Source organism: Camellia sinensis, chromosome 1, assembly GCF_055761805.1.
Source record: "Camellia sinensis isolate YWXY chromosome 1, ASM5576180v1, whole genome shotgun sequence".
In the NCBI taxonomy this organism is placed as follows: Eukaryota; Viridiplantae; Streptophyta; class Magnoliopsida; order Ericales; family Theaceae; genus Camellia; species Camellia sinensis.
In genome coordinates this window covers 96,738,475-96,761,233 of record NC_138961.1, presented here as the reverse complement: position 1 = coordinate 96,761,233, position 22,759 = coordinate 96,738,475, and the positions used below count along the sequence as shown (strand labels likewise).

The 22,759-nt window shown below is 34.0% G+C and overlaps 1 protein-coding gene across 2 annotated transcripts in view; it reads left to right on the top strand.

The window, feature by feature from the left end:
• The window catches only part of LOC114268301 (zinc finger CCCH domain-containing protein 48), a 29,396-nt gene extending 7,413 nt beyond the window's left edge, over positions 1 to 21,983 (top strand). Inside the window, exons 8-10 of one of the 2 annotated variants that reach the window (XR_014336811.1) lie at positions 6,207 to 6,413; positions 19,273 to 19,370; positions 21,587 to 21,983. Coding sequence is in view for 1 of the 2 variants with exons in the window: in XM_028209435.2 (XP_028065236.2) it covers positions 19,273 to 19,370; positions 21,587 to 21,728 (240 nt within the window). In the remaining variant the exon portion in view is untranslated. The remainder of the gene's footprint in view (positions 1 to 6,206; positions 6,414 to 19,272; positions 19,371 to 21,586) is intronic. The other variant, XM_028209435.2, reaches the window with a different exon arrangement.
• Positions 21,984 to 22,759: the final 776 nt, after the last annotated feature.

Sequence of the window (22,759 nt, the reverse complement as noted above, 5' to 3'; positions counted from 1 at the left end):
TATATTGATGATGCAGGACAAGTAGGATTTGTTTAGGGTAGTGTTTTTTAAGGCAAAAAGCGAACCGAGGCGGCAAGGTCTCCTAAGCGCGAGGCGACGAGGTGAGGCGAGAGGGGTTCATCGGATCGAGGCAACCACAAAGGATATTTTTTTTAAATAAATAGTATAGACAAAAATATAAATATTTTCAAGAACTATCATGCATTTATCATTCCAAATGCTAAATATCCATAAACAACAGAAAATATCCAACAAAGACAAATACAATCCACCAACAGTTTCAGCATAAAGAAATTAAAGAACAATATATTTTTAGCAGAGGTAATAATGGAAAAATAGTGTTTTAGCAAAATTAATTGAAATTTTTTCAACAAAATAATTATACAATTAACACAACAAAATAATTGTAAAATAACACAACAAAATAATTAAACAATTGTAAAATCAATTTAGTAAAATTAATTGAAAAAATTTTCAGCAAAATAAATAAAAAGAGAAACAAAACAAGAACTAGGGAAGAAATTAAAAAAAAAAAGGGGAAAAAAAAAAGAGTTTGAAGAAGAAGAAAAGAAGACAAAAGGAAGAAGAAGCAACAGGAGAAGACGAAGAGAAGAAAGGAAGAAGAAGAAGCAGGTACTCACCTCCTTTTTCGACTGGAACGATGTCGACTAGGGTTTTGACTTCTTATTTAGTAGAAAGCAATTATAAAGTGCAACGCATGTCCACAAACAGCACAAAAGTCATTCAAATCAAGGGCCCTGATCTTTTGAACTGAATGCAGACAAAAAATGGTGAAGCGACGCTTCACATCGCCTCTCGTTTCAACGCCTAAGCTTCGCTTCATGCGCTTGGACTTCGCTTTACTATTTCGCCTCGCCTCAGTGGGTATGAAGCGCTAAAGCGTCACCTTGCCTCGCTTCACGCTTAGGCGAGCGCTTAGTCGCGCCTCTAATAACACTGGTTTAGGGTAATAAATGGGTAAGAATTTAAGCATGAAAAGATGGGATTTTGGCGTTGTTTTACGGGCTGTGAACAGTATCCGTGAACAATGTTTGGGTTGTTAAAAAGGTGTTGAAAATACAAGAGGGAAAGGAGAAAAAGAAGATTGATCTAGGAATCACTCCTAGAATTCCTTAGGTATTACACCTAGGGTTAGGATTGCATCACACAAACCCTAAGAGGCTTCAAAGCTCTCAAAATTCTTTAAAATATCAACTCTATTGAATTAGAATAATTACATGACTTTATATAGACTTCAGACTTCCTAATCAATTATAACCAAAAAATGAAACTAGTAAAATATTTTTGACTTTTAAAACTAATTTAAAACTAAATAACCCACAAGACAACCATGGTCGACCCCTACAGCCCATGATAGCAATAATGAAAATTACCAAAATATCTTTGTTCTAAAAATCCTACAAAACATAAAAATAATCATAAAATAAGAATCTAATAATACTAGAAATATAATTATATAAATCAGTTACTCTATGAAATCATGCAAATGTCCAAATATTATTGCTTCGTTGAACTTAGTCTTCCTTAAGTTTCTTATACTCTGCATCATTCTCCCTTGGTTGGAAATAACTCGACCTTGAGTTTTGAAGTATTGGACTATAAGAATCCACAAGGTTTGAAATTCCATTCACGGTTTTATGTTAGAATCTTTAAGTTTTTGCCGTCTTTTCTTCATTGGAGATAGGAACAAAAATAATGAGAGATTGATCTTTTCAATCTTGCCACTATTTTTTTTTTTTTTAATAACAAAGTCTATTGGCATGGAAAACACATCCTTGAATTGATCCAAATCAATTTTGGTAAAATTTTCTTTAATATTCCCAACAATGACCGCAATCTCTTGCTTTTTTAACCTCTTTTCCCAATACATGGTCATCTTTTGATTCGCTTTTGGACTCTTCACACATCATGATTGCAGCAAAGTCATTGGAGATCTCAGATTGCAATGTCCTGATCTCTAAAGGTATTATATGATCTAGACCAGCAATTGCTCTTTTTTGATTCATTGCTCTCAAGAGCATAAGGAATGACAATTTCTTTGATTTCACCCTTTGCCTTTTCAAGTTCAATACATGGTGCTTCAATTGGTGGCTTCTCATCCTTCATAATCTGGCAATCATTTTGAACATATTCCTTGTCTTGCAACTTCAATTGTGTAGAGTTTTGATTCCTAAGTACAACATCTGGCCTTGGCGCATCTTGTTGTGAATTTTCAGCATCTTTTTGTGGCACTTTAACCCTTTGTTTTTGGAGTTTTTGTTGGCTGGTTTTGTTGGACAGCCTTTGTATTCTACATAAGCTTCAAAACAGTAGATTTCTCCTTCAATTTTACAAAAATTCATATTGTATAGCCATTTGAATAGCATCTTGGAGATCTTCTAAATATGCATGAGATATCTCTTTTTTTAATCCAAATCTCAATCCACTTTTGAAACGAGCAATAGTCATCCATTCACTTTCTACTACTCCAGATTTGAAAAATAACTCCATATATTTGCTTGCATAATCAATCACGCACATATCATCTTGCTAAAGAGCATACAATTGATCAAGAAAATCATCTTGAAGATCCCTTAGACGAATTGTTTTTGTAAGAAGTGCTTTACCTTCTTCCCAAGTCAATCCACTTGTATAGGATCTCCTACAATGTGAAAACATCATGGCAGAACCTTAGGCTTTGATACCAAATTGATACAGGACAAGTAGGGTTTAGGGTAATAAATGGGTACGAGTTTAAGCATGAAAAGACGGGATTTTGGCACTGTTTAGGGGCTGTGAACAATATCCATAAACAGTGTTTTGGTTGTTAAAAAGTCTTGAAAATACAAGAGGGAAAGAATGAGAAGAAGAAGATTGATTTAGGAATCACTCCTAGAATTCCTTAGTCATCACACTTAGGCTTCGTTTGGGAAGTGGGTTGGCTTTTTGGCTTTTTTGGCTATTTTAGCCTTGGGCTAAAAAACCTGATTTGGGAAGGGCTTTTAACTTTTTTGGCTTTTTTTTTAAGAGAAAGAATGTAATGATTATGGGTTGGATGTGATATTTTGTGTTATTGAGTTAAAAAACCTATTTTGTTTTCCGTGGCTATTTTAGCCAAAAAAATCCTTAAACCCAACTTCCCAAACATAGGCTTAGGGTTATGATTGTATCACACCTAAGGTTAGGATTGCATCACTCAAATCTAAAGAGGCTTCAAAGCTCTCAAAATTCTTTAAAATGTCAACTCTATTGAATTAGAATCTTTACATGACTTCATATAGACTTTAGACTTCCTAAACCAATTATAACAGAAAAAAGAAACTACGAAAATATCTTTAACTTCTAAAACTAATTTAAAACTAAATAAGAAACATAAATAGAACCTAATTAAGTAACTTGACCCACAAAACTACCCTGGACAACCCCTACAGCCCATGACAACAATAATAAAAATTACCAAAATGCCCTTGATCTAAAAATCCTACAAAACATAAAAATAATCATAAAATAAGATTCTAATAATACTAGAAACATAATTATATAAAATTCTTATCAATTTCTCTATAAAATCATGTTAATGTCCAAATATCATTGCTTTTTTGAATTTAGCCATCCTTGAGTTTCTTATACTCTACATCAATTGATATATAATTTAAAGATAATAACACAATGCAATGTAACTGTAATTTCTAAAGTCTAGAGAAGGGGAATTGGGTAGTGGGGGCTTAGGGATAGATGTCCTAATGACATACAGTGATGGATGAGCCAATTTGTATCATTTTCTTGGGATGGAAGTGTGCTTCCATTTAAAGTGGTGCTTCTTGCGTTGGGGTTGTCTTTAGTTTGCTTGGAAAGGGTGGGAGATCAAATTAAGGACAGTAAATTCAAGTTTGGGTGAGAGTGGTAAAAGTTTGGGGAGTTGAAATAGAAGATTGATTAGGAGTTTAGGAAATGGGTTGTTTTACCATTATGTGGTATCTCTGGGGGTATTCTGATAATTTGGGACGAAATAGTCGTTTTTGATTATGAAATAGTGGTTGGGGTGTTTCTCTTTGTTGGTTAGGTTTGGAAACTTTGACAATAGAGAGTGGTGGCTTCCTGGTGTTTATGGTCCCAATCCTAATTGTGCTAAGGAGAGAAGGGAGTTTTGGGATAAACTTGTTGGGCTGTTTGGTTTATGTTTCCCCAATTGGTATGTGGGATGATTATAATGTGAATAGATTTTTAGCTAGAAAGCTAAATGGTTCTAGAGTCACAAGGAGTATTGGAGATTTTGATGCTTTCATTAGGGAATGTGACTTGATCGATCCCCCATTATCTAGTGCTTAGTTTTACATGGTCTAATATTTAGTCATATTTGGTGTGTTGCAGACTAGATAGGTTTTTTTTCTTTGGGATGGGAGGAAAGATTTTCAAACATTATTAGAAAGGTTGTTCCTTCTAGTCCCTTTAAATGGGGGACTTCTCCTTTGAGGTTTGAGAACATGTGGCACTCTTTTAGAAAATGCTTCGAGGAATGTGGGCTAGTTGGGATGGTCATCGATGAGAAGGATTCAAGTTCATGAAGAAATTGAAAATGATAAAGGAGAAATTAAAAGTTTGGAACAAAGAGCTTTTTAGAGATTTGACTATGGTTAAAAATGAGATCATTAAAAGGCTCGAGGAGTTGGATGGTTGAGTCTGTGGGGGGTTGATGAACTTTCGAGAAAAGCTAGAGTTGAATTAAAGATGAACATGGAGGAAATTGTGTTTAGAGAACAATTTTTTGAATGGCAAAGTGCCAAAATAAAATGGATTAAGGATGGTGGTAATGACTCGAAAATGTTTCACAAGGTTGTAGATAGATAAAAAAAAGGAATTTATAAAGATATTGAAGGTATCAAACTAAGTGAAATATGTAACTTTTATTCAAATTTATATTGAATAAGAGACGGGGGTTGTCACGACCCCATCTCACCCCTATAGGATAGTGAGGTGACCGGTCAGGCCCCGTTTGGTAGAGCTGTGGGAAAGTGCTTATAGCTTATGCCTAAACAGCTTATAGCTTATAACTTTCAGCTTAAGCTGATTTCCAGCTTATTCTTAAAGCATCTCCTGCCACACTCATAGAATAAGCTGTTTTCTGACTTCCACAAAGCTATAAGCTATAAGCTATAAGCTATAAGCTAAACCAAACACATCAAAATAACTTAAATTAAGCTGAAAGCTGAAATAAGCTGAAATTAAGCTGTACCAAACAGGGCCTCAGTAGTCCTTGATTACCTAAGGTCTAATTCATCAAATCAAAGAATGGACTCAGAATATATCAGGGTTTAAAAGCGGAAACATCCCATTATTAATTCATTAAGTCCATTAGAGTAGTGCATAAGTAGATATGAAATGAAACAGACAAGCTTCTTTCATTAACTTCCATATAATTTACATCATATACAAACATTACAGAAGTATAGACATTACGACCATAATATACAAACGTCTACTAACTATTACAACTCAACACAATCTCTTCTTACAAGGGTACAAAAGTCTCAAAAGAGGTAACAAAATAAAAACTCTTCAAAACAAAGACTTCCATCTAATTTTGCTCTTCGTTGCCATCACCTACATATATATAAGAAGGGGTGAGCCATGGCCCAGTGAATATCATAGTAAAGTGGTAAATGAATGAATTTTGATCCCATTTGCAAAGCATAATATCATACACATTTTCAAAAAGCATTTGAACATTTCTCACAAGAATAATTCATATATGAAACATAATAGCAAGGTACATCCATTAGAACATAACATAGGGATAATCAGCCCGGGTACTAATTAAACAACCCACCCTCAAGTGGCACACGAGATCTCAACAACGGCCAATGGTGCATGAAATTGTCCTCCAATGGCTAGGACTATTAAAGGATGCCATTTAATAGATTCATACAAAGAATAGAGGACATTCATTCATTCCGAAGCACAATGGAGATTCCACAAAACATAATATATTTTTGAGTTACCAAACAATCTTTTTGAACGTAACTTTACAATAATATTACTCACAATGGCTCTTGTTCAGGGTATACTTCTCTCGATTTTGACCTACACAAGCAAACATACAAATATTGATGAAACAAAATGCGAAACGAACGTGTCAACTTCAATTTTCTTTCTTTAACTACTCTTACGTAAAGTTGGTTTCTAAGCCTTATTCAATTCCATTTTAGGTATTAACCAAGTGTAATGAGGTGCGGTGAGTTGAAACAAGCGAAAAGGGATCGAATCAAGCAAATGCTCTGTTGGCCACATGTGCAGTGGGTTTTGGCCGCATCTGCGGTTTGGTGCAGAATGTTTTTGGGGCTGGTGAGGGTTGGCCGCATGTTCGGAAAGGCTGGCCGCATTTGCGGTTGTGCACAGGCAAAACGGGGCTGAAGGTGTTCTTCGTGTTTTTCATCCATTTTTCTTCATTCAAACCTTTAAAACATGATATCTTGAGTTCTAAAACATGAATAATTGATATGGGATTCATGGAAAACATTGTATGCAAAAGAATTCAAAGTTTAAACAATCAAAACACAATTTTCTCACAAGAATTCTTTGAATCTATTATCTTTTCGAACTCTTTCCATTTCTTCATTTTCAATCTCTCCCAAACCTATCTTAAGTGATTTTCTAGCTACATTAAAATAACATCACAAGAAAAATGATGAGTTTTCTTATCTTTTGGTGATTTTTTAATTTTTATTTATTTATTATTATTATTTTTTTTAAAATTTTCTAGGCTTAGAATTGAGGTTCCCTTGATTTTTCTTTCTTTTCTCCTTTTCTCTTCTTCTCCTTCTTCTCTAGCTCAAGAACAAGAACTCTCTCAATGTTTCTCCTAGGTTCTCCTTTCTTTCTTTTGTTTAGTGTAGGGATATTATTTAACCTCAGTGTTTCACTAATTACTCCATTAGCTTAATTAACCAAGCTTAGTTCTAATTAATCAATATTAGTTCTTAATCATAATTAGTCTAATCAATCTTACTTAGGGTTAATTAATCTTGCTTAGTTTTCACTAATCCCGCTTAATTTTTAATGAAATGAAGTTCTCAAAAGACTATTAATTAGACTAAGATCATTAAGCTCCTCAACTAAGGTTTCCTAAGATTTCTAGTCACTCAATATTCAAGTTCATAGTCTTTCCCCTAACTCCATAATGTTCACTAAATTGCTACACTAAGGTTCCTTATTCAAGTCACTCTAGCTTCCTTAGGTTTTCTTCCAAACACAAGCTTTCTGAAGTTTTTCATCGTAGGTTCTTTTCCTCAAAGTCTCCTATTCACACTAAACAATTCTAAGCTCTCCTCTAAACAATCGTATCACATATACAATACAATGCAAAATATGAAAAATCTAAAATGGATGAATGCATGAATGCGATGTCAAGCAATGCATGATGTGGGTGCTATAGGGGTTGTGAGGCCTATTGATGGATTGGATTGGGTCTCGACTGGTGTGGCTAAATCAGGATGATTGAAGAGGCCTTTTGATGAAAGGTAGATTAAAAAGAAGTGCGGTTTTTGACTGTAAAAGAGATAAATCCCCAGGTCTGGATGGGTTTTCTATGTTGTTTTTTGAGACTGTTGGGAAGTTGTTAAGAATGATTTATTCAAATTCTTTGAGGAATTTTTTAAGAATAGGGTTGTGAATGCTTGCATTATTGCTTCCTTTATTTGCTAACCCCCCAAAAAATAGAACTTGTTGAAAATCAGTGATTTTAGTCCCATCAGTTTTGTTTCATCTTTATGTAAGATTTTGGAACAAGTTTTGTTCAAGAGATTACGAGCATTTTTAGGGTACACTATTTGTTTAGCTCTGGGGCCTATGTAAGGGTACCAAGTTTTAGATGTAATCTTATTCATAGTTGTCAAATCAGAATTCAAATCGTGAATCAAAATGGCCTTGTACCGAATCACAAATCGAGTAAAATCATGAATCCACTTTTTCTAAATTAGATAGAAAAATATATCTACACACTTACAAATATGAAATAGTTATCAATGAAAATATTGTTTTCAATGATGATCATGTGGTCTAAATAGGATCCCCACCTTTCCTTTTTGCTCTTATATCTATATATATGTATATATGTATATATTATTGATCATTCTTTAATCTTGACAGCATTACATAGTTACTAAAGGAATAAAAATGCTCAAAGCGGGCAAGCTATAAAGTATTCAGTTCCTAGGAAGCATGGATACGATATGGATACGGCGATATGCCAAAATCTGAGAAAGTAGGATACCAGTACGACAAGGATATGTTCGTACATTTTTTTAATTTTTTTTACTTTTTATAATTTTAATAATGTGATATGTATGAAAATAAAATTTGGTAAAGAAATATTAACATGAAATTAAATTTCTATGAAACATTCAAACAGTGTAGGAATTTTTTTTATAAATAAAGTAGCTTAATAGATAACGGAAAATAAATAAATATATAAAGCAACAGCCTAATAGATGAGGAAAAGAAAAAAAAAAAAAAAAAGAAACATCAAAGGGAAGAAATGTGAGAGCGAGAGAGGGAGACAGACAAAACGAGAGAGAGAGAGAGAGAGAGAGAGAGAGAGAGAGAGAGAAACATGTTCTATTGTTGTTGCTGTGGTTGATCGAGACAGAAGGAACTAGAGTTTTGCTTCAATGCTTCTTTGATTTGTGGATTTTGAGGTTAGGGTTTTTCTTCTTCTCACCGTTTGATTTTTTTTTTTGGTTCATGCGTATGTGGATTTGAGGGATCTGATTTGTATTATTTTCAATTCAACTTATTTATAGTATCTGGATCGTATCTCCCATGTATCCATGTGTATCCGAGCCGTATTCGAAATTCAAAAAAAAAGAAAAGAAAAGAAATGAAGGGATACTTTTCTACCATATTCGATAGGTATCCTGACGTATCGGAATCCGTATCCGATACTCGTACGCAACCCATTTTGAAGTATCCGTGCTTCATAGTTTAGTTTAGTTCTTCTATAGGAAACAGTAGTAACTGTACCGTATGGAGTCTATGGACAAATGGTAGCTCAAAGTCAATGCACCACACTTTTAAAAAGCCCGTTGAAGCTTCAAGAATCCCTTAAAGTTGAAGATGCAAGGGCCCAACAGCAAAGCTACTGTTTTGTAACCACATAGGGAAATAAAAAAAACAAAAAAAAACATTGTTTTCTAGGGTTTGTAGTTTGAGAATTGATATCCACACAAAAAGACAACTGGATTGTTATATAATAAGTCCAAAGGTCTTTTAGAAGACCTAGGCGATTCATTCTCTAGCGAAAAAATGCAAAAAAAAAAAAAAAAAAAGGCTTTAGAAATAATAAAAAAAGGTCCACTCAGGTCCAACTAGTTGTGAGTTAACCCATGATGTTCAGAACCGTGTGATTCGGCGATTGATTGGCCATTTCCGATTCACTCTGCTAGTTCATATTGATTTGTATGTATATTGAATTGAATCGTACGATTTTAAATCCTGAATTGCACGCTCCTAATAATAGAGGTCTTAATTGCAAATGAAGCAGTGGAAGAATGTATAGGAGGGTTTAATATTTGAAGTAGACTTTGAGAAAATTTATGACCACGTGGATTGGGATTTCTTGGAAATTGTGTTAAAAAAAAAGGGATTTGGGGAGAGATGGAGGAGATGGATTCATGGGTTCTTGTCCTCTTGTAATTTGTCTGCCATGGTCAATGAGAAGTAAGGGGAAAGCTTCAATGCTTCTAGGGGTTATAGGCAACGTGACCCCTCTTTCTCTCTTTCTTTTTACATTGGTTGTGGATCGTTGATGTTTTGGGGAGAAGGTTGATTGGGAAAAGGTTTGGCGTTGCTAATGGTTGTTTTGGGAGAAATGGTGTTTTGGCGTCCCATATACAATTTGCTAATCAGACCATCTATTTTTTTATTTTTATTTTTTATTTTTTTTATTTTTTTACTTTGGGGGAGGATTCTAAGTAGGTAACTAACTTGCTTATGATCTCGAGTTTTTGAGATGGTTTGAGCCTTAGGGTTAATATATGATTGTGAGTTCTAGCCTCATTACTTATAGAGGGTGGCAAATATTTTTTGGGTGTTCCATTGTGCACCTGCCCTTCAGGTATTTGGGGGTTGCCTTTGGGGGATAATCCTAGGACAGAATCTTTTTGGGCTTTGGTGTTAGAGAAGATTGATAAAAAATTGGAAGCGTGGAGGAAAACCACGTTTTCTAGAGGAGGGAGGTATACTTTGGTGTAGTCTGTTTGTGCAATATCCCAATTTTTTGTTGTTCAAGATTTTGGTGGAGTTGCAAACAAAATTGAAAAGCTGAATATGAAATTTTTTGTGGGAGGGTTATGTTTTGTGCAATATTCGAATCTATTATTTTTCATTGTTCAAGATTTCATTGGGGTTGGGTTGCAAACAAAATTGAAATGATGAATATGAAATTGTGTGGGAAGATTTAGAGGAAGGGAAAAGCGATCATTTGGTTAATTAGGAGACAGTCTGTCTCGCATGAAATAAGGGGGAATTGATTGTAGGAAGCATTGTAACAAGGAACATTGCATTTATGGGAAAGTGATTATGGAGATTTCCAATTGAGCGGAGTCACTTTGGCATTCAATATTGAGAGCAAATACAAGGTCCAAGCGAATGGTTGGGATTTTCTTGTGGTTAACTAGGGCAATTGTCGCTATCCTCGGAAATCTCTTTCTGGTATCCTTTCTGTATGCTCTTGATTTTTATCATTTAAAGTGGGAAACAATAAAATTAACTGGTTTTGGGAAGATGTTTGAGTGGGCGAGAATTCCTTTTATGTTTTGTGCCCACGCTTGTATTGTTTGGTCCAATCTCCAAATGTGGCTGTTGCTCAATGGCTGGTTCACTTTTGGCCCTGATCTCTTGAAATTTAACTTTTTCATAAATCTTAATGATCATGAAGCCTATGAATTAGCATCTTTGTAGGTTATTCTTGATGATTTTTATTTGGGCCCTGATGTTCATGACAATAGGGTGTGGTTGTTTTAATCCTTGGGACTTTTTTCAAGCTAGTCCTTCATTCTCTATTATCAATAATCCCAGTGTTCCCTGGTTTCCTCATTTTAAAAGAATTTGGAAAGTGATTTGTGCCTTTGAAGGTTAAGGTGTTTATCTGTATGTTGACTCATATTAGTCTCATTACTAATGATGTCTACCAAACTGCACGACCTGTTTCCTGTCTTTGTCCTCAATTGTGCATCATGTGTCAAAGGGGGGAAGAATCGTTGGATCATTTTTTTGCATTGCTGGCTTTGTCTTTCTGGAATAAGATTATTCACTTTGGCAAAGATGTGTTGGGTGACTCTGGATTCTTGTTACCATTTTTGCTTTTGATGGATATTTGGGGTTTTGGATGCAATAGGAAGGCAGAAGTGTTTGGAGGCTGTGTTTTTATTTTTTTATTTTTTTTGCAATTTTTTAGGTCATTTGGTTGGAATGTAACGAAAGAATTTTCGAGTACAAGGAGGACATTGATTCCCTACGGGATAGAGTTTGTTTTTGTCATCTTTTTGGCCATTGGTTTCTTCTACCTTTAGAGGGTTTCCTCTCTTTTTGATTCTAGTAATTGGAGGGTAGTTTGCAATCTGTAGCTTGAGATGTTTTTTTCTTCTCTTTTTTGGTTTTTCTTTGGAGGACATCTTGTTCTCTGATGTCTTGTAATCCTCTTTTTATCCACCCCCCCCCCCCCCCCCCCAAAAAAAAAAAAAAAAAAAAAAATTAATAGTTATAAATTTATATATATATTTTGTCATTAGATTCCAAGTTATTTTATTTGAACTTGTAATGTGTTTCATGTGGTTTGAACAATAGAGAGGGGTTCCTCAATTGTCTCAAGCATGTCTGAGTCTAGAAATTTTTAAGAAATGACAAGACATGTTTGGAATGGTGTCTGAGAGGTGTCAAGAAGTTTGTGATGAGTGTCTTGTCATGTTTGTCTCCCACACAGTGCCCGACATGACACCATCTTTTTAGAGGTGTTTTGCTCCTTCCATACATAACCTTTCAGAAAAGCCATAATGTTGTCACTTCACTATGCTGAACTAACTCGTTGTTCGTCATTATATTAACATCAAAGGATGCTTTGTTGGTTAAAGTGCTATTGTCATTCTGTTGTTTAGCTGATCTTCTATTTATTTTTTTAACTCTCGAGCATTGGCTGAGGAGATAATTCCTGTGGAAATATGATAGTTCATGGTTGCTTTATGGAAAGAGAAAGATCCTGTTTTGTCATGATAACTGCCTCCGGAATGTCTTAAGCTGAGATCTGCTGTCTGCATGATTGGCAACCGATATTCTAACCAGAAGTAGTGTGAAGGATATATATATATTTTTTTCTAGAATTGTTTTAAACCTAACATATATTTCATGAATTGAATTTTCTTCTGGAGTGGCCAAAGGTTTACCTGATGTCATAATTGAAATGTTGTGTTATCCATGATTTGATTGATTCAATTGTTTAATTCTGATGATATTCTATGAAGCAGTTGCACATTTGCGTTTCATAGTTCTTGCATCCTCTTCAGGAGTGATCAAAGTATGTCCTCTCCTAGGATTTTGATGAATCCAATTCATGGCATCATCAAAGAACGGGACATAGAGACAAATCATCATGATTTGCTCATTCCTGAAAATAATTTTATCATCTAGACATAGTAGGGAATTGAGAATTCTGATTTTTATTTGAATCCGTAGATTAGGCATAGTGTGGATAGAAATCCAATATTTTGCAATGGGGGAGTGTTAGCCATGATAGTTAAGGGGCCCAGTATGTGCATCTATCAAACAGAACCATGGACCATGGGTCATTGACTCATTGTCAATGTTAGAAAGTCATAATTCCATTTGGACTATTTAAGAATAGTCTTTTTGTACTTCGTTTATGGTCTCCTGCATAATTTCTGGTTGCAGCATTTATAAATACAAATTACTGGTGCAACCATGATGGGAACCATCTTTTAGAAATTTGAACTCTTCAGGGTGTCTTACTTCTGCTTGGATTGATGTATTGAAGTGAATATCTTGTAGTACATCATGCAAGTCCTTTAGAAGTATGGCTCTTTTATTGTCAATGACTGTGCAAATAAGAAGGATCTTGGGAAGTGTGAGGTACGATTTTTGGTCTGGTTAGTGGTGTTTGGCAATTGTACCTGGTGGAGTTATTCTGTTTGGAGATGCAAGTTGTTGATCTTACAGCTATTTCTGTGGGGAATAATAAATAATTAAGGAGGGAGTTCTGTTTGGACGTGAACGGCGTTGCTCTGGAAAATACATTAGTGGTGAGTGGCAGTGAGCTTGAGGTGCTTCCATAATCTCTTCCCTGGTAGAGCCCACAAGGCAGAATTTTTTCACAGGTTTGATGAAGGGCACCATTGGTTGTGCTATTCTTGAATTCTAAACTATAACCGACCCAAAAAAATCTAAACTATAAAAGATTTTTTTGTAGGTTGCAAGGATCGTATCAGTGTATTGTTAAACATTTTTTTTGGAAATGTACAGAAATATAACTAATGCTATGTAATAATTAATTATGTCCATAAACAATCAAATTAATGAACATTAACACTAATTTAACATAAAAACAAATTACATATAAATCAACAAGTGCTTAGATACATGTTGCGTTAGGCTCTAGGGATATAGTTAGATGTTAGTTTCTCAACTTCACAACTGTGGTTAGATTTGTGTTGTGTTGTTGATGGTTTGATATGAGTTATATATTTTTTTGTAAAATTTAACCTTCACGTTTCCAAATATTGTAATATGACCGTGTCCCTTGTGTCTCAGTGTGTCCCCATCATGTGCATGTTCTATATGTGTCCGACATGGCTAAGACACCGAGAATTGAAGTGTCAGTGATTCATGCATAGAACCAAAGTGCAGGTGGGGAACATGTGACAATTAGGGAGAGACGAGCGCGGGCGCGGGCGCGGGGGAAGGAGGGGGCGCAAGAGAATATGGATGTTTGGTTTTATGGTGCAAGTTGTCTTAATATAGTGTTAGTAGGAAGATGGGTGTTTGGTTATGTAATTTTTAGGTTGTTTAAATTGTAAAATTATCTTTTTGCTCGTTAGGTTAGACTGACTTCGTTATTGATTGGGACAAGCGTCTCCAATTGGAGAAGGGTGGTGTGTTAGGTAGCTGATAGCCAACATGTAAAAAAGCCTCTCAGATCCCTTATGAAAATGAATCCTGCTTTGAATTGATTAAATGCTAGGTCGTTCCCCTTAAGTGACGCGTTGCGCCTGCCTTCGGGTGTTTCGAAAAGTGAGTAAGGGGCACTGCATCGATGTCTGGGTACGGTGAAAAATGGGCAAAGGTTTTTGCATTTTTCTGGACGAGCTCGAATAAAGAAGCTAGTTCAAGACTATAAGTTTAGGGTAGCCACATGGAATATAGGAACTTTAATTGGTAAGACTATGGAATTGGTAGATGCCATGATTAGAAGGAGAGTTAGTATAACTTGCGTACAAGAAACTAAGTGGATGGGTGAGAAAGCTAAGAAAATAGAGGATATCGGTTTTAAATTATATTATAGTGGCGATGATAGACACATGAATGGGGTAAGAATAATAGTTGTCAAGAGTCTTATAGAAAATGTGGTTGTGGTTATTAGTAACGGTGATAGGATTATGTTAGTTAAATTAGTTATTAGAGAGAATATAGTGAATGTTATTAGTATATACGGGACAATAGGATTAGATGATTAGACTAAGAGAAATTTTTGGGACCAAATTACAGGAGATACCCGTAGGAGAGAACCAAATTATAGGTGGAGATTTCAACAGCTATGTAGGAATAGACAAACTAGGTTATGAGAGGGTGCATGGTGGGTTTGGTTTTGGTGATAGAAATGAGGCTGGAGAGAGTATTTTAAATTTTGTGTTGGCTTCTAGTTTGGTGGTGGCCAATACTATATATAAGAGAGAGGAGCATTTGATAACCTTCAAGAGTGGATCAATTATTAGCCAAATAGATTACTTTCTAGTAAGAAAAGTAGGCCGTCTAAAATGCAGTGACTGTAAGGTGATTCTTGGAGAGAGCATGACGTCTCGACATAGGATTTTGGTACTAGATCTATGCTTGAAAGGGTAATACCAAGGTAGGAAGGATAGTGGGCATCGTAGGACGAGATGGAGGGACCTAAATGGTGATAACCTAGAAAAATTTAAGAATAGAATTGATAAAGAAGGTACTTGGGACTTGGAAGATGATGCTAATATTGTGTGGAACTCGATAGCCAATTTTATAAGGAGAATCTCAAGGGAAGTCCTTGGAGAGTTGAAAGGAAAGGGACCCAACTATAAGGAAACTTAGTGGTGGAGGGAAGAGGTTCAAGCGTTGGTAAAGACGAAAAAGAGTGCTTTAAAAAGTAGTAGAATGATAGAATTGAGGAAAACTTTAAGAGCTATAGATTGGCCAATAAGGAGGTCAAAAAAGTAGTGAGAGGCTAAGTTGAAAGCCAATGAAGACCTATACACTAGACTAGATGGTAAGGAAGGAGAGAAGAGAATACAAATTGCTAAGATAAGAGAGAGGAAACAAGAGATTTTAATCAGATTAAGTACATTAAGAATGAAGACGCTAAGGTGTTGGTGAAGGATGAAGAGATTAGGTGAAAGAACTATTTTGAGAAGTTGTTAAATGAGGAACATGGAAGAAGGTCAAAAGGGGAGGAACATGGAAGAAGGTCAAAAGGGGAGGAAGTAGCTAGTAATAAGGAAAACTAAGACTATAGGTTCTATCGCAGGATTAGGAATTTTGAAGTGGAGATTGCACTTAAAAAGTTGAAAGAACATGAAATCGAATAAGGCTTTAGGACCCAATGATATCCTTATTGAAGCTCGGAAATGTTTGGACAAAAATAGGGTTTGCTTGGTTGACTAGGTTATTTAGCAATATTTTGTTGATTAGAAAAATGCTAAAGGAGTGGAAGAAGAGTATATTAGTGCCAATTTATAAGAATAAAAGAGATGCTCAGAATTGCAACAATTATAAAGGAATCAAGCTGACGTGTCATATAATGAAAGTGTGGAGGAGTGATGGAACGTCAATTGCGAGATATGACAGAGGTGTCAGAGAATCAATTTGGATTTATGCCTGGTAAATCAGCAATGAAAGCGATCTATCTTTTGAGAAGAGTAATAGAAAAGTACAGAGAAAAGAAAAGAGACATTCATATGGTTTTTATTGATTTTGAGAAAGCATATGATAGAGTGCTTCGGGATATAATCTGGTGGGTGCTAGGGAAGAAAGTGGTGACAAAATGTTACATTGATTTGATTAGGGACATGTATGAAGGTGTGATGACCACTATTAGATTGCTCGCTGGAAAGACAAGTGAATTTCCAATTATTGTGGGGTTACACCAAGAATCAACCTTAAGTCCTTATCTTTTTACTTTAGTTATAGATGAGTTGACAAGAAATATTCAGGATAATGTGCCGTGTTTTATGTTTTTTTGCAGATGATATCGTGTTAATGGATGAGATTAGAAAATGTGTTAACATTAATTTAGAGACTTGGAGAGAAGCACTTGAATCTAAAGACTTTAGGATAAGCAGAACTAAGACAGAGTACATAGAATGTAATTTTAGTAATAATAACAATGGAAGTAGAGGAGAAGTGAAGATTGAGAATTGAGAATTGAGAATTGAGAACTAAGCACTACATAAGAGTGAACATTTTTGTTATTTAGGATTGATTATCACAATTGCTGTGGAGATTGGAGCGAATGTGATCTATAGAATTAATGTGAGGTGGCTTAAGTGGAGGAGTGTGTCTGAGGTACTGTGTGATAAACGAGTACCCACAAGACTAGAAGGAAATTTCTGTAGAACGGCTATTAGACCAACGATGTTGTATGTGATGAAATGTTGCGCAACTAAGAAAGAACATGTAGATAAGATGAGTACTGCTGAGATGAGGATGCTAAGGTGGATGTATGGTAAGACTAGAGAAGACAGAGTTAAGAATGAGTATATTCGTGAATAGGTAGTAGTACTGATAGAATATAAGTTGAGAGAGAATAGATTAAGATGGTTTGATCATATGCAATGGAGATCAATAGAGGCAGTAGTGAAAAGATGGAATACAATGACAGTAGATGGAAGTGTTAGGGGAATAGGCATACCTAGATTGATGTGGACTGTTGTAGTAAATAGAGATATGAATCTTCTGAATTTGACTAACCAAATAGCCGTTGATATAGTCGAGTGGAGAAGAAGGATTCATGTAGCCGATCCATTTCATGAGACTTAAGGTTTGCTTGGCTTGGTTTGGTTTGGTTTGGTTTGGTTTGGATGATATAGAAAAAATGAAAATAGTTAAAAGGAAAAAGTGAAATTGCCCCTTAAATAATTGGATATGTTTAAGGTCTACAGTCGGCACATCATTTTACATAAAGGGTTCAAGTGGATTATTTGAAAAATAAATTGCAATGCAAACTGAGAACCATTATATTAATGTCAAACAAATTAATTTTATCATGCGCAAATGATGTGATTCTAAATGTGGGTAAGGTTCCAACCAAATAAGGTCTAACAAAATATCAAAAATACAAAATATTAGTAGTAAACAATGGTCAAGGGGTTTCCAAGGTGTGGGAGTTCCTTTGGGCAAAAAAGGTTACTTTTTTATTTATTTGTTAAAAAAATTAAGATTAATGTTCAATAAAAGTCGCTGAATATTAGAATCTCATAACCAAAAGGTGTTTAAAGAGTTAATCATGCTAGATTTTAGTACGAATGGAAAAAAGAAAGTAACATTGATATCATTTACTTAAAAAAGGGTACCTGTAATAGCAAAGAAACAATTGACTTAACCATGTCCTCTCTTGTTTCTCTTGCTCTCTCTATTTCTCATCTTTTCTCTTTTTAGTTTCTTAGATTCTAATTTAAGAATATTATTTGTTTGTAAATATTTTCTTTAACAAAAAGAGAAAAATAAAATTATAGCTTTTGTTAGATATTCATAATAGGCCTGGAAACAACTTATTATTTTGGAATGTTTCGTAGTGTTTTGGTGCATTTTGATGAAAACTGAAATTTTGTTTTTCAGTGATGTTTCTTGTCAGTTTTCTAGGAAATGAATACGTCACGATCATTTTGATGCAAACAAAACAAAATTTTGTTCTTTGGTAGATTTTAGGAACTTGTTAATGTGTATCTCCATGAAGTCTGGAGGGGATTTCTTCCATATGTTTAGAGTTTTGACACATGTTTCTTATGCTAGAAATAGTCACATTCATGGAGTTATTAGTCCGGACTATATCATACGACCATTGAAGTTGTAGAGAAACATATAACTACTTCCCATTTTTTCTTCTATGTTTCAAATAAAATAAGTTCTGTTGTCCTACAATTAGGTAGGCACACAAGCACGTGGAGGTCTCTCCACATTCATGGGGTTAATAGGAAGTTTCCAGGTCCGCAATGGATACAAACACATTTGGTTGCTTTGCTTACATTTCTTCTAGGAAATATCATTTTATGTTTGCAAACTTGGTTACTACTTATTTACCTAAAGTTCTTTGTGTCTTGTAGCTATGTTATTAAAAATAAATGTAGTTTAATGGTATAATCTGCCTGCTGCTAGAAATGTTACGACAAGCGTTTCTTATGCTAGAAATGGTCATGTTCATGTCGTTAATAGGTATTCTTGGTCTGTAAGGGATATACTAATACATTTGGTTGCTTACAATTCTTCTAGAAAATCTCGTGGCATTATTTTCTTCTATTTTTGTAAATTGGGTTCTCTATGTGTTTACCTATTGGTTGCTGACATTTCTTCTAGAAAATCTTGCGGCATCATTTTCTTCTATTTTTGTAAATTGGGTTCTTTGTGTGTTTAACTAAAGTCTAACGACACACGTCCAATATATCCTACAATTTTTAAAAATTCTAGATTCGGACATACATTAGATACTTGGGAGCACTACACATGAAACATATTAGAAGTTTGAATAAAGTAACTTGAAATTTAATGATAAAGAAAAACATTGTAAATTTGCACATATTCTTCTCCTTTAGACTGTAGAAATTAGTAGTATATTTACATATAAAAATTGCTTATCTTTATAACTATATATTTGTGTCCAAAATTTTTTGAAAATTTTCATATCAACATGTTTGTGTCATGCTTGTCTGTCTGTGTCAGTGCTTCTTTGCCTAAAGTTATGTCTTATAGCTATTGTTATTATAAATAAATGTGGGGTTGTTTAATGGTATAACCTGCCTGCTGCAGGGACTGCTTACCCTCTGTGGGATGCATGATTCGGAAGCTAAGCCAGTCGTACTGTGCTCTTGCAATGACAACTCTGTTCGCGTCTATGACTTACCATCGTGAGTTTTGACATTTAATTACTATTTTATTCCATGGGAAAATTATGTAAATAGTCTTGTACTTTACACGATGTGTCAATTTGGTTCATGCAATTTCAATTTGCTTGATTTTGCCCCTTAATTTAACAGATTGTGTCATTTTAGTTCAATAAATAATGGTTGTTAAGTTAATTTAACGGAACATCAAACAATATGTCAATTTGGTCCTTGTATTTTTCACAATGTGTCAATTTAATCCCTGTCAAAATTGAGAAAATTAAAACTACATGGACCAAATTGACCCATCGTGTAAAGTACATAGACCAAATTGACACATTGTTTGACCTTCCGTTAAATTAACTTAATCATTATTTATTGGACTAAAATGACATAATCCGTTAAACTAAGGGGCAAAATCGAGTAAATTGAAACTACAGGGACCAAATTGACACTTCGTGTAAACTACATGGACTATTTGCATAATTTACTCATATTTCATTGGTTGTAAATTCCTGTTGATTAATTATTTGGACAAAATTCATTTTACTCCCTTGTGATTTCGTCTTGGAACACTTTACCTCCTATGGTTCAAATATAGGGAGAGAACTCCCTTATAGTTTTGGAATTATGATTTGAGTGTGGAATTGTGATTTAAGTGTGAAATTGTGAGTTAAGTTTTGAAAATAGAAAATTTGTCTAGTTGAATAATGTTTTGAAAAAAGTTTTTGAATTTTGAAAAGAGTTTTAATTTTATCTTGAGTTTTGAATTTTGAGTTGTATTTTGAAATTTTTTGAATTTATTTTATTGAAATATTAAAAAATGTCAAAGATAATTTTATTTTTTTAATTTTAAATATATACTTTTTATTTAAATATTTTTCAATTTTTTTATTTTAAATATTTTTTTATTTTATTTTGTAAATGTTTTAATTTTTTTAATTTTAATATTTCAAATTCAAAATACAATTCCACACCCAAATCGTAACAAAACACAATTCAAAAATTATTTTTAAAACTCATAACCAAACACATAACTCGAAATTTCACATTACTTTCAAAACTTTATATTCAAATCGTAATCAAACACATAACAAAAAAAATTAAAATATTTAAAATTATATTTATATAATAAAATAAAATATTCAAAATAAAAAAATAGAAAATATTTAAAATAAAAATTATATATTTAACATAAAAAAATAATTTTTTTAATATTAAATATATATATATATATATATAACATTTTAAAAAAATACAGCACACAAATGTATGAAATATAATGTACATTAAAATAAATAAATAAATATTTAAAATGTAAAATATTTACCCAAAAAAAAAAAATTAAGAAATTTTTTAAATATTTTAAAAAAATAAATCCAAAATATAACTTAAAACTCAAAATATTACTCAACTCATAATCAAATAAATTTTCTCTTTTCAAAACTCAACTCAAAATTCATAATTCAAAACACTATTTCACATTCAAATCATGATTCCAAAAATAATTTTAAAAAATAAAATAAAAAAATATTTTTTTTATTTATTTTTTTTTTTTTAAATAGAGTTTTGAAAATAGTTTTTGAATTAAGTTATGAGTTTTGAAAAGATTGGTTTGGTTATGAGTTTTAAAATTTTTTAATTGGAGTCACAATTCCAAACACAATCAAATGCGACCTTAGTTTTTCCGTTAAAGATAACGGACGGTGTGTCAAGCTCTCAAATTGAGAGTGAGCAATAAATCCCAAATCAAAGTTAAAATTGAACAATAATATCCTCATATGCATCTTATTCTCCAAATTCCATCTTAATTCTAATCAAACCCTAACCGTGATTGTCATCTTTTATGTAAAAAAAAATTAATTTCATTTTAATTTAAATTGTTATAAAGTGAGAAATTGGATTAAAAGTTAAAAATTAGATTAAGGTAATTTTATGGTAATAAATTAAGGTGTTTAGTTTACCATGATTTTATTTGTCAAATATGTGATTAAAATAGAAAATTATATATATTAGACAAGAGAGAAAGAGAAAGGGGTATTTAGGTAATTTTACCTAGACTTTTACCAGAGTTAGCTTTGCACTTTAGTCCAAATCATAAGGGAGTTCTTTGCCTATATTTGAACTATAAGGGGGTAAAGTATTCTGAGGCAAAACCACAAGGGGGTAAAGTGAATTTTGCCCTAATTGTTTACTCTTGTTTTGTAATTTGAATTAAGCTTTGTTCTACACTGATGTAGGTTTTCTGAGAGGGGAAAGATATTTGCAAAACAGGAGGTTCGATCCATACAGATAGGTCCAGGTGGTCTGTTTTTCACTGGTGATGGAACAGGTCAAGTGAAAGTATGGAATTGGTTGGCTGAACCAACTGCTGCCGTTTGATGCACGTGCACGTGCACGTGCACGTCCACCATAATGTAATTTTTCCTTTTTTATTTTTAATAATTTGTTAAATCGAGTCTTTGTAATGTGTTAAGTTTGTGCGGAAGGACTTATAAGACGACAGAATGCCAGCTTTTGAGTTCTTAGAGATAGTTGTTTTAGTTGATCTGAAATAATTGTTTTCAGCTCATCATGTACTTGTAACTGTACGCGTAATTATTTATAAGTGCTTTGGTCGATTTAAGGTTTTGCTAAGCATTTCAGCCAGTGAACCTTATTAATTGTTAATCCTAACTCTGAATAGAAGCAGTTCGTGCACATGATTTGAGTTGGTGAGTTTCAACGTACAGAGAAGTTCCTCTTTGATTTTCATTGTGTTTTAATATAATATATCATCATTGATTTTTGGGGTCAAATCTTGTCTTCCATGTCTTTGTTGCATCTACTTTAGCTCGTCCATGTGGATTTGCTGTTTTGATTTGGGGTTAAAACATATACGAAAATGTCTCGTAGCTCGATAGGGTCGAGCTCGAAACGGCTCGAAAATGGAAGAAGAGGGGAGAAAGAGAGGGAAGAGGAGGAGAGAGGGAGCAAGAGAGAGGAGAGGGCTCGTCGCTGTGGGTCGTCGCCGATCGTCGCAGCAGACTGTCGCCTCGCCCAGCCCCGGTCGTCTGCCCAGCCCCGCCGACGTCGCAACATCACCGTCATTTGCCTAGCCTCCCCTCCTCCAACCGGTTTTTATGGCCCCCTCCCCTCCCTCCTCCTCCCTTCTCTTCTTCTCCCTTCTTCTTCTTCGTTCTGTAACAAAACCAGGGAAGAAAGAAAGAAAAAAAAAAAAAAAAATCGACATCAAAACGACGTCGTTTTGGTGTCGAGCCGCGGTTTCGAGCTACATAGAATGGTCGAAACATATATTCATTGTGATATGATTGATTAATTGCGGAGGAAATGAAGGGGAAATAAGAAAAAGTGAATTTGTCTTCTCTGGTATGTTTAATAAACTGAATAGAAAGTTCTGGTGAAAAAAAAAA